Source organism: Canis lupus, chromosome 9 (genome assembly GCF_048164855.1).
Source record: "Canis lupus baileyi chromosome 9, mCanLup2.hap1, whole genome shotgun sequence".
NCBI classification, from domain to species: Eukaryota; Metazoa; Chordata; class Mammalia; order Carnivora; family Canidae; genus Canis; species Canis lupus.
In genome coordinates, this window is record NC_132846.1 from 11900042 (window position 1) to 11917092 (window position 17051).

Below are 17051 nucleotides of genomic sequence, written 5' to 3' on the forward strand. Positions count from 1 at the left end.
ACCATATCACAGAATCACATCCCTCAAAACCTAACATAGTAAAAGTCTGCATATAGAGAAATTATTTTATAAGACAGATGTTACTCTGATCCTTCACAGCAGCACCCTTAAAGAATCCTCTACATTTAGAAATGTAAAAAAGGAAATTGCAATCATCTAACAATAGTTTTTAAAAGGCAACCGGTAGCCCTAACTCCTTAATATTCTTTCCTACTAGCATACCCACAACCTTTTTAACTTTCACATGATCAATAAAGCTGGAAATTAACACGTAACAAATCAGTAGGGAGGGGCAGAGGGGCTCCATGAGAAAAACCAGAGTAGAATACAGCTTATTCAATGGATTTACATTATTTTGTCATCATCATCATTACTTTGCTACACACATATTTAACAGACAAGGTAGACACAGAGAAATATAATCATTCTCCTAAAACCACAGAACGCCAGATCCAATTTTTGGCTTGGAATAGGAAAGGACACTTTAGAGAAAAAAAAGAAAATACATTAAAGTTAGGATTTACATAAAATAGTACTTAAAATACATCTTCAGAAGCACCTGGGTGGTTCAGTTGGTTAAGCGTCTGCCTTCAGTTCAGGTCATGATCCCAGGACCCTGGGACTAAACCTCACATCAGGCTCCCTGCTCAGCAGGGAGTCTGCCTCTCCCTATCCCTCTGCCATTCCCCCAGCTCACGCTCTATCTCTCTCTCTCTCAAATAAATAAAATCTTTAAAAACATATAGATATGTATATATATGTACATACATATATCTTCATATAAATAAATGTTCTTGTATTTGAAATTAACAAATTCAATTTTTAAAAAGAACAGGCAGTGGCATCAAGGTTGTATGTATGTATGTATGCATGGTAAAGGATATTCTATAATAATGATGGAAGCGCAACATTTTTGAAAGGCAATTCAGCAATTACTTCTTTTAAATGTCCAAAACGGAGAATTTATTAAATAATGATCACATAGTCAAGCACCATAGAAATCCATCAAACAATGTGAAGATAATTTCACAATGTACTGAGTGAAAGGAGCTATCTGGGGATGCCTGGGTGGCTCAGTGGTTGAGTGTCTGCCTTTGGCCCAGGGCATGAGCCTGGAGTCCCGGGATTGAGTCCACATCAGGATTCCTGCCTGGAACCTACTTCTCCTCTGCATGTGTCTCTCTCTGCCTCTCTCTGTGTCTTCCATGAATGAATGAATGAATGAATGAATGAATAAATAAATAAAATAGAAAGAAAAGAAAAGAAAAAAGAAAAGAAAAGAGAAGAGAAAGGACCTATCTGGAAAGATAACTCCTTTTTGGGGAAAGAAGAGGGGCCACACACAGAGTTTAATCACCAACGGCCAATAATTTAATCAACTGTGCTTAAGTCATGAAGCCTGTAGGGCTTCCAGGCTGGTAGGGTCCCCAAACTCCAAAAGGACAAACTCCTGTGCTTGGGACCTTCCAGACCTCACCCTACACATCTCTTCCATTTGGCTGTTTCCAAGTTATATCCTTTTTCTAAGTAAAGGCTAACTAAAATCTAGTAAATAAAATGTTTTCCTGAGTCCTGTGAGCAATTCTAGCAAATTAATCGAACAAGAAGAAAGGGTCATGGAAGCCACCAATTTATACCCAGTCTGTAACACAGATGACTTTCAATTAGCATCTGAAGGGGAGATAGTATCATAGAACTGAGGCCTTTACTTACGGGATGTAACTTTATCTCCAGGTAGTAATAGTGCCATAATTGAGTAACTAAGTTAAACTGTATGACACCCACCTGGTGTCTGAAAACTGCTCGGTGTGGGAAAAATTCACAAACATTTGCCAGTCAGTGGTGCCAGCAGTGAAGCATTCTGTGAATAGTGTTGAGAATATAGAGGAGATACGTGGGGAGTGTTTTTCCTCTTACATTATAGTATACAAAGAATATAACTTTACAAAGCTTATTAATCTCTTACACTTCTATTCTTCTCTGATAAAAGTGTCAAATATCTTTGTTATTAGGATTTTTCCAATAAAATGTCATTAGTGTGCACAGGGTAGAAAAGGAAGACACAAAAGTTCCTAGATGTCTGCTTATGATCAGATAATTTAATAGTCCCCCACACGCTGAGTTTTTTCTTCTTATATGAAGATGACGTATCTTTAATAGGAGATAATTATTTTCTAATTGACAGTTAAAAACCACATAGCAGGAAAACATGGTAAAGCATCACTTTACAAATACCTAAATATTTTAAACTATCACTTACCATACAAGGAATATTCAGCTTCCTGACCTGTGTCACTCTCACTGGAGGTGGATGTGAGGCTAGTAGTTAAAGTATTACTTAAGGACTGACCAACTGATAGGACTGTTGTTGCTGTGGCCACATTGCTGCTGCTAGTCACACTGGATGTTGACATTGTCACTGTTGATGTAGTACCAGGTGTAGTCAAATTGGGGAAACTCTGAGCACCCATAAGAGGAGAAGCTAAAGATAAAAATGAAGCAAATCAGGATGACTGATGGTGGGATCGTATAAACCTAAGAAAAACTAGGTTTTGTATTTAGAGTAAAAGAATGAGATTATCAAACACTAATTATTAAAAGGCTAAAAAGCAACAACTTTGGGAACCCAACTGAAATCCAACTAAGAATCCTTGTTTTTATAGCACTGTTATTTTTTCAAAAAATTAAGTCCTGCTTTTTTAAAAAGTGAAACAGGCAATGAACTAATTCCCAATGATATTTTCCAAAGGAATTACCCATTAGCTTAAGTGAGAATTAAATACCTTCCAGAAGCTAATATCAATTTAGGACCTAAGGAAAAGTTAAACCAGTGTGATGCTCTGATTTCAGTTGACTATGACAATATTTAATAGTTATCTATTTCCTCATGCAGCTGAACTTAACAATTTATCATAGAAGAGTGGAAAATAGAAGTGTGTTACTGTTTTATCCTTTCCAATTAAGAGGTTCTTTATCATACCTGATTTGAATTCTTAAGAGATCATGATTCTATAGAACTTAATTTCATATTCCTGAAGTGCTAAATCTGACGTAGTTGTATGTAACATGGTTAATGATCTAGTTAAAGACTGCAGCCAGAACCCACTGAACAAGAAACCCTACTTTGCATCCCTCCGAGTGGAAAAACGATTGGGTTCCATAAGGAAAAGCTCACTTACTTGCTGTGCTCATCACATTCCTCCCCAAAGTATTAGTGTTGTTATCACTGCTGCTTCGGCTTAGATTCATGTTGTTCGTGGCATTAGTCCGTGCTATGTTTGCCACTCTCCTTACAAAACTCTCCAAGCTAGATGTTTCTCTTGAGGACAGATTAGGTACACTTGCACTAGAGCTCATAGGGGCCCCAGCAGCCAGCAAAGAACTCACTGACAGTCTGTTACTTGCTGAAGAGCTAAGGGGCCGTTGTGAAGCTGCTTCTTTATTAGTTAACTCAGACACTGAACTAACATCAGGAGAACTAACACTAACAATTCCCATGGATATTGCACTAGATTCCCCAGGAGTGCGAACAGAACTATCGGGGCCTAACTTTCTTTCAGCATTTTCACTTCCCGTTTCCGCTGTTAAGGTGCTGGTGCTTGCACTGGAAGATGACCCTACTTCTGTTTGAGGGACGTTTTCAGCAGATGAAAGAACAACAATTGGTTCATGGACATCAGCTCCTGAAACTATACTGTGTTCCATTACAATTTCTGATCTCCGTTCCGTTTTGGTCGAACCCAAGCTGATGTCGCTGCTACTGGCCACGCTACACACAGAACTGCTGCTTCCTTTTCTACTTGAGGAGCCTGCAGCAGCAGATGTCTTGTCGGGACAGTTGTTTTTCACCAAGCTGCTCCATGATTGCGTTGTGCCTGAAACAGTGGATGAAACAGGTTTGGGTGATGCCACTGTATCAGGGTCGTACCCTGGTGCAAGCTTGAGGTCAAATTTTCCTTCTGCGCCCATACGGTAAGAGTTTGAGCCACCAGCATCCCAGGTGACATCAATCCAGCCTGGAAAGGGACAGGAGTTTGTGAGACCCGGCAGAAAGCAGATAGGAGCGTGTCAGACAGTAGCTCCACAATATGGGATCAGCTTTTCATCAGTGCTGTACTTCTCTGAATTTCTATAGTCATTAAAGGTCTGCCAACTAAAATTAAATTCTTCCTTTTATTTCTCTTATTTCTGAACTGCTTGCTCTGCTGATATTTGAAAACAATGTAAGGGTCGGTCATGTTTACATCTATCGGGGTATCTTTTGAGGGGAAAAACTATAAAAAGATTGATACAAATGGTGGAATACTACTTCAATTTATCGATGAAATCTAAATAAAAGGTTTTTATAATTGCTAAATATGATTATGGGGTCAAATGCTCTTTTTAGAAAAAAGTTCTGATTTATCATTAATTTTTAAGTTTGGGCTAAATTCTAGTAATTGACAAAATATTCATGTATCACTGTACAAATTTTAGGTCACCAGCTCAAATAACACTAAGTTAGCATTTCGGTTGTGTTCTCAAAGTTCAGTGGTTACTTGGTTTTCTTATGATTAAGTTTACTATATTTGAATAAGCACAGAAAATTCTAAAAACAAAAATTTTTAAATACTAAGCTCTTTTATTAGAACCTATAAGCTAAAGCTAATAATGTGCAAAGAACTAATGAACATGATATTCAATGTATATTTACTTGTACTTGTAAAACAATGCTTGCTCTTTTTAAAAAACAATAATTACCTTCCAAAAGCAGTAAAACAAATGGACTATTAGAACAGAAAATAATAAAAATTTTACAATTTTTGTTTAGTGTTATAAGCTAACTACTTCAGGGAAAAACACAACACATAAAAATATACGTATTTTTAAAAATATAACAAGCCTTATAAAGTTTGAAAGTACTTCACCCATACACACAGGTACTGCCATGCATGCGCACAGGTGCACACACACATATAACAAGTTCATATATATTAATGATGAGGCTCAGAGGGGTGTAAGTAATACTGAATTACCTGTATGGATTATCTGCATAGAAGTTCTATGGGAGGAAAACTAATAGCCTCAAAATTACACGATCTGGTTTTAATGAAATGTCAACTGCCCCCATTTATTCCATATGCTGAAATAATTTGTGAAGAACCAACATTTAACTATCTCTTCTACAACATGGAATAGTGTGAATAAAGGAAAAGGTTCAAAAATATATCAATTCCAAATAAAAATAACATTTATCTTGCATTAGTCAGCTCCAAAATACACTGGTAATTTATTTTTTCATAGCAATCATCAAGATCTGTTAACTGTTTTTCTGTTTCACTCAGAAGGCAAGATAACATGCTTTTTTGGTGACCATTGTTTATCTGAAGTTAAAGTACCCTTCACATAGCAGGCACTTGTATTTGTGGAATACATTAAAAAAAAAAAACAAAGGGTATTCCCAGTAACACAGATTCTTTAGAAAGGAAAGATATTTGGGGCACCTGGTGGCTCAGTCAGTTAAGCAATTGACTCCTGATTTCATCTCAGGTCATGATCTCAGGGTTGTAAGATCATGCCCCACATCAGGCTCCATACTGAATGTGGAGCCTGCCCAAGATTCTCTCCCTCTGTCTTTGCCCCTCTCTCCACAAAAAGAAATGGGTGGTTCAGGGGTGCCTGCCTGGATGGCTCAGCAGTCAGTGGAGTATGTGATCTTGAGGTTGATCTTGAGGTTGTGAGTTCAAGCCCTACATTAGGTATAGAGAGAACTTGATCTTGAGGTTGTGAGTTCAAGCGCTACACTAAGTATAGAAAGAACTTGAAAGTAAAATCTTCAGAAAAATAAAAAGGAAGGAAGGAAGGAAAAGAAATGGTTGGTTTAACTATTTGAAAGCTAAGCATTTCCTCTAATATGAAGGTTTTAATGTAAGACTTAGTAAGAATGGCCACCTTGGTCAGCCGAAACCCTGAACCTCTCTACATTAGTCAGATCAAGAAAAATAAGCTTTTCTTATATACTAAATTATAAAATTGAGATTCCCATTTGCCTAGGCAATTGCTTCAGCGGACTCCAGCTTGAGAAAAATAAACTGCATTCATATATCCCTGACCAGCCCATACACATAAAAGCCAAAACAAACAATTTAGGGGAAACAATATTAACTAAGTAATAAGATGCTTTAAGAACATTTAAAATCTCTGGGTTGGGACTCCTGGGTGCCTCAGCTGTTGAGCATCTGCAGCTAAGGGTGTGATCCTGGAGTCCCAGGATCAAGTCCCGCATCAGGCTCTTTGCAAGGAGCCTGCTTCTCCTTCTGCCTGTGTCTCTGCCTGTCTCTCTCAGTCTGTCATGAATAGATAAATACAATCTTTTAAAAAATAAAATAATATAAAATAAAATAAAACCTCTGGGTTGGGCGCCTGGGTAGCTCAGCAGTTGAGCATCTGCCTTTGGCCCAGGGTATGATCCTGTAGTCCCAGGATTGAGTCCCACATCGGACTCCCTGCATGGAGCCGGCTTCTCCCTCTGCCTGTGTCTCTGCCTCTTTTTCTCTCTCTCTGTCTCTCATGAATAAATATACAAAAGCTTTTAAAAAATGAATAAATAAATATAAAATAAAATCTCTGGGTTGAATGGCATTACTGTCATCTCAACTATTATTGGTTTTTATTAATATTGGTAGTTACGTATATGCTCATTCACTGTAAACCTGCAGTAATGATGATTTGCAATTAGGGTATAACTATACAGAAGTGCCTTACGGTAGTAAGGTAATATAAGGAATAGAACCTTAAAAATAAGAAAATCAAGAATTTATCAGATAAATAAATGCCTGTATCACACAGAACATGAATATATTAAGATACTAAGTATTAGTCATTCCTCTAAGCACGGTCACTGTTATTATAGCTCTTCAGATATTTGGTATAAGAATATGAACATTTTACTCCTTTTTGTTTTTAATGCCAACCAAAATTCTTAGGAACACACTACTGGCTAGGCAAATTATCCACTAATAAATCAACCTTTTAAGTATTTATAAGAAAAAAATAGACATTTTAAGTTGCTTTTAGGAATCGAAGAGCAATTTATTAAGTGGGAATGAACTTCTCTAAAATCTACAGTATCAAAGGTTTAAAGTGAATTTGACTTAAACAACAACCCTTACCTTATAAAATATCAAAGTTTAAAATCCAAAGAAAAGCTAGTAGACTGAGAAATATTATGAACATTATTTTAAACACTATTAATAGACGAAGAGGCTACAATTCTTGTTCTACACTTCATTAAAAGAATACTTATTAAAAATGTGAATGCTTCTTCTTCTACATGACTTACAAGAGAATAAAAAGTAACTGCCTGATTCCTATCACACCAACAAGAAAAGCGTAAGAAATTAAGGACCACTGAAAACTTAGGAATACACCAAAAAAAAGCAGTGGAAAATGTGTCTTTAGAGTATTCAACTTATACTAACTTATTAATCACTTTGAAGTATTAGCAATAAGTTCTAAATCAAAACAGAAATTAAAAATTTCCCTTAATTCTAAGTAAATGATTTTTCCATTTTTAACATAAAATCAATACAGTTCTTCTACACAGTGCTGGGACATTTTTACAATTTGTGAACTATCCCAAAATAACAAAAGAAAAAGACTTTGTTATTTAAATACTCCATTTCTACACTACAAATGCTAAGTACCTACTCACCATTATGCAGTTCCCCTGTGACGGTACCTTCTCCCTGTGGGCTGCCATCCTGATCTCGCCACTTCCAATCAAGGCCTCTGATCACACGAGCCCCTGGAACCATGTATTTCAGAACCTGGGAGCGTACTAGACGTCTTTGTCTTCTAAGATTAGCTTCTGCTTCCTTAGCTGCTTTTCCTGTAAAGTAGAAATTAGAGAATTATAAACAAGTCACATTTTATAAATAGATTTGTTTTTAAGTTAAAACCCTGCTATCATCTCTTTACCTAGCTGGTCTTCACATACTCCATTTACAGTGCCATAAAGTTCGAATCCAGATAGTGACAGGTAATGGGTTTGTCCACTAGCATTCTTTCCCATCTGTTTAATTCTCACATGTCGCCACCCTTGTTTCTCATCCTTTGGTGGGTCAAGAGGCCAGGTGGCTGTTGATCTGTAATGTGTTAGGGAAAAAAGGACATAATGTTTTAAAACAGATGAAAAAGATGTTTAAGCTGGCGAAGATTTTTTACATAATAGAGACCAACAGAAAAAATAAATCAACTTCCACATTCAGTCTGTTACTGAATTCCAGTGTTACATAAGAATCAAGATATCAAAGGACAAAATCAGCCATCAAGAAAATAAGTTAAAAATGAAATGGTTAAATGTACACAACTAATGACTCATAACTTTAAATGATTTATGATTGATAAAATCCAAAGAAATAAAACAAGAAATTTTAAGGAAAAAAAAAAAAAAGAAATTTTAAGAACAAGTATTTTTTTTAAAGATTTTATTTATTTATTCATAGAGACACAGCTAGAGAGAGAGGCAGAGACACAGGCAGTGGGAGAAGCAGGCACCACGCAGGGAGCCTGACACGGGACTCGATCCCAGGTCCCCAGGATCACGCCCCGGGCTTCAGGCGGCGCTAAACCGCTGCGCCACCGGGGCTGCCCAAGAACAAGTATGTTCTTAAGATGAACAAGGTATTTTAAAATTCTTGCAAAGCTTAAAATGATATATTAAAATATTAAATTTAAAGCCAGAAAATATTATTTACTAATTCTAAGGTTAAGGAGCTCCTTCCATACTCTGTCAAATGCAGAAAGTAATTTAACTCCATGCCCCATATTCCCCTCAAAATGTACCATTGTTCAATTAAAACTCAGGACAGGGGGATCCCTGGGTGGCGCAGCGGTTTGGCGCCTGCCTTTGGCCCAGGGCGCGATCCTGGAGACCCGGGATCGAATCCCACATCGGGCTCCCGGTGCATGGAGCCTGCTTCTCCCTCTGCCTGTGTCTCTGCGCCTCTCTCTCTCTCTCTGTGACTATCATAAATAAATAAAAATTAAAAAAAATAAAATAAAAAAATAAAACTCAGGACAACTTGAATATTAAAATAAATAATGATAAAAACAGATTATAATCCATTTAATAGGAAACTCTGATCTTATACTGATATAAATAAATTGAAATTTTGCTGAGGAAATATTTATGTAATTTCAAAGAATCTCCCCCCACCAAAATACTTATTAATTACGAACAGGAAAGAAATACCTTTATAGTGGAGAAGCCTGGCAGACACCACTTTATTAAAATAAGTATCAATTATGAGACTAAAAAATAAAATAAAAAAATAATAATGAGATTAATTAGAGATGCCTGGGTGGCTTAGCAGCTGAGTGCCTGTCTTTGGCTCAGGGTGTGATCCTGAGGTCCCAGGATCGAGTCCCACATCAGGCTTCCTGCATGGAGCCCGCTTCTCCCTCTGTCTGTGTCTCTGCCTGTGTGTCTCTCTCATGAATAAATAAATAAAAATCTTAAAAAAAAAAAAAAACAAACTCAGTAGAACTAAAATTTTTATAAATACAATTCTCTCGGGGCACCTGGGTGGCTCAGTTGGTTGAGCATCAGACTCTTGGTTTTAGTTATCTCGGGGCCTGGGATCAGCAGCGTTGAGCTCTGCGTGAAGTAGTGACTACTCCCTGTCCCACCCCCCTTGCACCTTCTGCATGCATGCTCTCCCTCTCTCAGGTAAATAAATAAAAATTTTAAAAAGGAATATAATACTTTGTTTTTTTAAAAAAATATGGTCAATATATAAAATTTAGAAAAAGAGACATATTAAAATAAAAATTGGAAGTTTAACCAAAATTCTATAACCAGCAATAGCTACCACTAATTCGTAGAATATACACATATATCTTATGCATATAGAGTTTAGAAAACACTAATCCCATTTTCTGTGTTTTTATTAGCATGCTATAGATACATATAACTATATATTAATTTCTTTTTAAACAAACAGGCTCAGTGTTCTACTGTTATATCTAAAGCTGTTAAAAGTTTTGATAAAATTATTTCAAAGTTTTAATACCTCATAGTATCAAGTGACATTTTTAAAAAGAAAATCTTGCTTCAATATTTCACAAAAAAAAAAAAAAAGAGCTCTAAGGGCATACAGTTATAAAAATAAACAAGCTCTTTACTGAGTTTTTCAATTTGCAAAGACTCCTCAACTAACCCTGGTTCATTGAGACTGCAGTCATCAACATGCGTATACAAAGAAGTCCAGTTCTGTCCATCTTTGGATACCTGGAAAACCCAATTTCTCAGTGCAGACCTTCCATAACCACGAGCATGACGAAGTGTATATGCTGACGGTATCACCCAGAGACCCAGATCTATGGCAAACCAAGCATTCTTATCATCATTGCTATGACAATTTAAAGCTGAATTATCACGACTTAGTATGTCTTCTAAACGGCCATAAGGTAGATTTCTTCCTTCTGAAGATGTAACTACTACAAGTCCATAAGCAGCTGGATTTACCCATTCATATGCAGTCCTAAATAAAAGAAAAAAAATCAGCAGTTCACACTATTAAAATAACTGTATTTATTTATAGTAGCTCTTTTCCATATAAAATTGTATTAATTTTTTAAATCCTAAAATTGACAATTTAGATATTTTTTTCTTCATAAAAAGTATCTCAGATAGTCTTATTTTCAAACTGTAAGACAAAATTCCTTACACTGTAAGATACTCAGAGTGGTTAATAATTTTATTCTTAACTACCTGAAATTCTTTTTTCCAGATGAATGTTTTCATTCTACATTAAATAGCATGACTTACTTGGCATTCGTCCCAATCCAGTAAATGATTCCATTTTCATCAAAATCATGCTGGTGTCGAAATATAAAATTTTGGCCTTCTCTTAATTTTCGAACAAAAACAAATGAAGATCGGTCAAAATCATACCACTGCTTTGCTACCTACACCAAAGAAAATACAGAAGACACCTTAATAATGCTATTTTCAAACGCACTGCCCACTTTTTCCTATCCCTTTAATGTGACTTATTTTAAGAGTTGATTTACTTATAAGAGAAAGAAAGAGTGCATGAGGGTGGAGGAAGAAAGGGAGAGGAAGAAACAGGCTCCCCACTGAGTGGGAGCCTAATTCGGGGCTCGATCCCGGGACCTTGACATCAGACCTGAGCTGAAGGCAGAGGCCAACTGAGCCATCCAGGTGCCCCAATGTGACTTATTTTGTCACAATAAAAACTCATTAGAGAATATCTGGGGAAAAATCTCATGGTGGTTTCCATGTTCAGTGAGGAGTCTGCTTGAGATTATCTCTCTCCCTCCCCCTCTGACCCTCCCTCCCACCTTATATGTGCTCTCTCTCAAATAAATATATAGATAAATCTTAAAAAATATATTATGGAAAAAAACAGAAAAACACAAATTTCTACAACCAAAGCACCCCACTACTAGTATCATAGAGTATTTCTTTACTCCATAATTTCAACAGACAGGCTGAAACAACATTTGATCATATCATACCTAAATTTTTTTCCCTTACCAGTCATTATACACTTTAATAGCTATATAATATTCAAATTAATGGACATAAGTATTAGCTTGATATTCCTTTATTGACTGTCATTAGGATTTTGTTCACAATTTTAGTATTACAAATGACTAATAAATATTTATAATATATAAAGATTCTTAGAGTCCAAAAAAAGGAATTACATGGTCAAAGGGGGTATTACTATAACTCTCCGTACAGATTTCCGCAAGTACTTTTATTTTTTCTCAAGTACTTTTCTAATGGATTGAACCATAGCAGAGAATGCCTATTTCACCCTGGCCTTGACAGAAACTCACCATTTTTAAGAGATATTGTTCCAGAGATTCAACTGTAGCTAAGGGTTCCATCTTCAACATCCTGCCAGTCCTGTCTATCAATGCAGTTTCACCAGGTGCACGTTCCAACCGAAATCTTAATCTTCTAGTGAGTATCTGAGCAAAAATGATAAAACTGCTTCAGAAAGCACCTTGGTTTTTCTCTTAGAATTGTTAAACTGAGAAGTGTTCTCAATAGTAATTGAGAATTATAAAGTATAACCATAGAAGAAGGATCAATGTCTATTAATTTTTTTTAAAAAAGGACCACTGAACAAGTGATACTGGTTTTCAAGAAAGAAACAGTGTTAACAACACACTTAGAATTTCTATAAACAACTTCAAATATACATGGTTTAAAGAAATCATAAAACACTAACGGAAGTATTGCATTGCTTAAAAGTTGCAATTTTCCAGGTAAAGTTATAAAAAGTAGCAAATTATTTAGCTAATTTATTCCAGTAAAGATAGAATATATTAAAACATCTATGGCCGATAAACTTTTTTTTAAGGTAAGCTTTACATAAACCCAATGTGGAGCTCAAACTCAACTCTAAGATCAAGAGTCGCATGCTCTACAAATGAACCCCCATGGCTAATCAACTTTTAAAAATACAAAATAGCCTCCAATCCAATACAGTTTTGAAGCAAGTATGAAACTAGCAATTTTAGGTAGTTTCAATGCTGTTTAAATCTTCACTAATTCCTATAGATACATAATTAAATACTTAACATGGGCATGTGGATAGCAATTTAGATTGCAAAATTACCAGAGGACACGTTACCAGCCTTCCTATCATTTTTTGTTACACAGTCTCTTAAAATGGGCAGTGAATAATAAAAGATGTTGGTGCTCCTAGGACTGTATAAGCGAGGAATTTTCCAGTCTTTGAGACTTATCTCTGCCTCATTTACTTATCAAGGACAAAGCCCTGGGGTGCCTAGGTAGCTCAGTCCGTTAAGCTTCTGCCTTTGCCTCAGGTCATGATCCCAGGGTCCTGAGATCAAGCCCTGCACTGGCCTCCTTGATCAGTGGGAAGTCTGTTTCATCCTCTCCTTGCTTGTGCTCTCTCTCTTTCTCCCCCTCAAATAAATAAGTAAAATCTTGAAAAGAAAAAAAAAAAAGGATAACCTTAAAAAGGATATACTAGGGCTCCTGGCTGGCTCAGTCAGTACAGCATATGACTCTTGATCTCTGGGTTGTAATTTGGAGCCCCTGTTGGGTGTGATGATTACTTAAAAAAGAAAATCTTTAAAAAAGGGAGGGAGATGTGCCAAAATGCCCTTTGCTCCTCTTTATTATTCTACCTAAAATCCAACACAAAGTAGACCTCAGCATCATGTTAAATATGATTCCATGTCAGGTACACTAACATATTTTAACTACCTGGACAAGTTCTCTCCTCTGGGAATCTAGTGGCTTTGGCTAAGATTACTGGATTCTTGGGGGGTGTGGCAAAATTTTGTGGGGTATGACAAGATTTTTGCCTTGAGTAACCATTGTTTTGGCAAATACAGATTCTTAGTCACTTATTAAGGGCTCTATTTTTTAAAAATATTTTATTTAAATTCAATTTGCCAAAGTACAGTATAACACCAAGTGCTTATCTCATCAAGAATTAAAGGCTTTATTTAAAAGAAATGATTCCATGCAGAGCAAGCAGGATAGACTGAATAAAGGCAAGATTCAGGCGAAATGACATGTAAGGAATACTAAAGTAACCTACAAAAAGATATAATAAAGATCTGGGTTGGGATATTCATACAAAGAGTATTTGTTCTATCTATTCATATCTGGATACCAGCTGCTAACACAAGAATAGATGAATAAATGAGTATGAATGTAAACCAAAAAACATTTAGGAGAAAAACAAGCTTTTTATAAAACTCATAACAGATTTCCTAAAGAATCAATAGGAACAGCTAAGAAAGGCCACCTGGCTTTAACAAATGACATTAAGAAAGCAAGGTAAATGACTGGGTGATGGGCACCGAGTGGGGGCACTTGGCGGGATGAGCACTGGGTGTTATGCTATGTTGGCAAATTGAACTCCCAATTAAAAAAAAAAAAAAGAAAGGGAAAAAAAAAGGTCCCTCAAATATTTTCATACTTTTTCATCTATTAATACACATATGTATGAAAGGACTTAACTTGTAACTCTAGAACAAAAGGACCCCATTTCTTTTCCTGTCTTTTCCACTATTAAGACCTCTTTTTTTACTTACCATGGGCCAAATATGATTTATTACATTTATTGAAAATCCACAGCAATTTGATTATATAAAAAAATTAAAATATTAATAATTCAAGTCATTAAAAAACAATCAAATGGCATTAGGTTTATAGTCTTTAATGTGTAAGCATAATGGTTAGTTATTACTACAATATGAAACAAGGTTTTTCTTTTCTTAAGAAAAGTAAAAGACTTCTCCTAAATGTATTCAGCAATAGTAGCAACTGCATTTTCATGGTTACCTGCAAGTTATATGTGGATCCAGGTGTGTCATACAAATGAAGAGGTAGACGTTCAATGGACTCTAGTACAGCTATTAATTTCCGAATTAATGCAACTGCTGGTCGACTACAAAGAAAAAAATAATTGTTCAGAGCGTTTATATAATTTCATAACCAAGTTAATACAGAAACTGCATTAACTAACATCACAGGTTGGGTACAACTCCTACTTTCTTTAAATTACTATATACCCATAAAATATAGTAATTCATTTAAAACAGTATCCCAAATTAATGAAATGAATTTCATTTATTTTAAAACCTCAGTCACATTCAAAAGTAAATAGTAAAATAAACCTTCATCAACCCAAGACACAGCTTCAACAATTATCTACTAATAACTAATTGATTTCTATCTGTATCCCTAACCCATTTCTCTCTGTCCAATATATTTTGAATATCAGAGAGCATATCATTTCATCCAGAAATATTTTGAATATGTATCTCTACAAAAAAAGAATTCTTAAAATACAAAACTCTTATCATTATTACACCTAAAAATGAATTAACAATTTATAATTCATCAATAATAAATTTTATTACCCAATATCACCAAATAGTTAATCAGTGTTCAAATCTCCACTTCTGTATTAAATAGGTATCTAATTTTAATGTTTTTAAGTGTAGTTGATATACAGTGTTAAATTAGTTTTAGATATACAACAAAATATCTAATTTAAGTGGTCAGCTGCATTCATAACAGACATGTAATTTTTCTTTTATTCCATTAGATTTAAAAATTCTTCAAAAAAGGCCTTTACGGGCCCCGGGGTGGCTCAGTTGGGTAAGTGTCTGCCTTTGGCTCAGGTCATGATTGACCTGACATCATGGGATCGAACCCAACATCAGGCTCCCTACTCAGCAGGAGAGTCTACTTCTCTTTCTCCCTCTCCTCCTGCTCATGTGTTCTCTCCCACTCAATGACACTCTCTCTCAAATAAGTATTTAAAAATAAAATGCTTTAAAAATCTTTTCCATTATTATACATTTAAAATACAAAGCTAATTTTTTACTTAATTACAGAGTTCCTATTTTGAGTGGAAGCACTGTATTAGACTCTATTTTAAAGGAAGTATAACAACTTTCAAACACTGCAAACATCAAATTAAAAGAAAATTAGTGATTTACCTTTCATCATCTTCATTTTCACTAAAAGCTGTTTTAAAAACATTTATTCTTTCTACCAGTTGACTACAATCTTGTTTCATATCTAAATCCATGCTCTAAAAAATAAAAATAAAAATAAATCCATGCTCTAAAAAAAATTAAAAAGGTACAAAAAGTATCTTAAGGCTGTTACCAAAATTTATGAAAAACACACATTACAAAGATAAATGTTAACATATTATTACAAAGTTATCAACATAATCTAAGTGAAATCATTATTCTCTTTCAATTAAAATTCTTTTTAGTACTATATAACTAGTAGATCACAGCTAATATATAGATTTTTTTTAATATAATGGGGTAGCAATTACATGGCTAAATCAGCTCCTCTCAAAGTATAGTATGCAAGATGATTTCGGATTATTTACAAATGAACATTTTTCATTTAACATTTTAATAAGTGGAAATTATACAAGTGGTAAGATTAATGAAGGGAATATACAATGTAAAGAAGTTAAAGAGAATTTTAAAAGTGTATTACTACATATACTAATTAAGACCAAAAATTAAACTGGGAAGTAGAACTAAGAAAACTTGCACTTTTTATTCTTTTGTTAGAATTTGTTGTAAGTATGTTTCATTAAAATAAAGAGATTTTTAACACAATAAAGAGATATTAAAGGTAGATTAAGTTGAAGAGAAATATAAGGTTATTAGCAAATACTTGTCAAATAGCTACAGTAACTTCCAAAACAGTTATGGCTCATAAATCAAGTTTAGGCAAGTAATTTAAGCACTTAAGAAGGTCTACAAATTAACTTCATTTTATGAAGAAATCAGAGCAGTGACTAATGTTAAAACTTAGACTAAAGTAAGTATTTTGTCAAACAAAATCCAGAATAAATTATAATTGGGAAACTCAAAAATATAAACACACTCAATTATTGTATTCAACTGGCTCAAACTAATGATACCACATAAAGGATAGAAAAATTATAAATATTAACATTTATTAACTTGATTTTTAAATATTTCTTGATAAAACAAAGTAAATACTGCTTTGCCAAAAGTGTAGTACAAACAACTGTCAAAAGTACTTACATAATCTGTTCTGTACTACTTCAGAAACTTACATTGTTTAAGACAGTAAGAAGTGCTTGCACCAATCCACTACTGCACATTTCATATGGTGAAATTGTGTTTTCATCCTTCAAAAGTACAATTAGATTTTCTAAGGCTGTCTTCATTAAATCTCTCCATGTGTTCTCACTCTCAATACACTAAAAGAAAAGAAAAATTTTAATGAAGACAAAAATAACAAAAAAATAAACAGGTCTTAATATACTTAATTTATCACATCAATTACCAAGATAATAAGTTGGATATTAAATAAGAATAAGAGATTCAAATTATTAATGTAAATTCTATCTTTACTAGGGTCAGAAAAAAAATTTTTTTAGAGAAGGAAGAGGTAGGGAGAGTCAGAAAGGGAAAGAGAGATTCTTAAGCAGGCTCAATGCTGAGCGCAGAGCCCAACACAGTGTTCAATCTCACAGCCC

At 34.8% G+C, this 17051-nt stretch overlaps 2 protein-coding genes across 10 annotated transcripts in view; one reads left to right on the forward strand and one right to left on the reverse strand.

Annotated features, from left to right (window-relative positions):
* The window catches only part of AP4S1 (adaptor related protein complex 4 subunit sigma 1), an 83423-nt gene extending 79061 nt beyond the window's left edge, over nt 1-4362 (forward strand). Inside the window, exon 6 of the mRNA XM_072838159.1 lies at nt 3590-4362. The gene's annotated coding sequence lies outside the window, so the exon portion shown is untranslated. The remainder of the gene's footprint in view (nt 1-3589) is intronic.
* Nucleotides 1-17051, reverse strand: part of HECTD1 (HECT domain E3 ubiquitin protein ligase 1) — a 93732-nt gene that overhangs the window by 22818 nt on the left and 53863 nt on the right. For 3 of the 9 annotated variants that reach the window (XM_072838130.1, XM_072838132.1, XM_072838129.1), the window contains exons 17-26: nt 16626-16772; nt 15514-15608; nt 14348-14453; nt 11854-11988; nt 10814-10953; nt 10203-10526; nt 7960-8126; nt 7694-7870; nt 3180-3875; nt 2261-2482 (exon numbers count right to left, since the gene is read on the reverse strand). In XM_072838130.1, coding sequence (XP_072694231.1) covers nt 2261-2482; nt 3180-3875; nt 7694-7870; nt 7960-8126; nt 10203-10526; nt 10814-10953; nt 11854-11988; nt 14348-14453; nt 15514-15608; nt 16626-16772 — 2209 coding nt within the window. Of the gene's footprint in view, nt 1-2260; nt 2483-3179; nt 4017-7693; nt 7871-7959; nt 8127-10202; nt 10527-10813; nt 10954-11853; nt 11989-14347; nt 14454-15513; nt 15609-16625; nt 16773-17051 lie in introns of all 9 variants that reach the window. The other 6 variants (XM_072838127.1, XM_072838131.1, XM_072838126.1 and 3 more) reach the window with 2 other exon arrangements.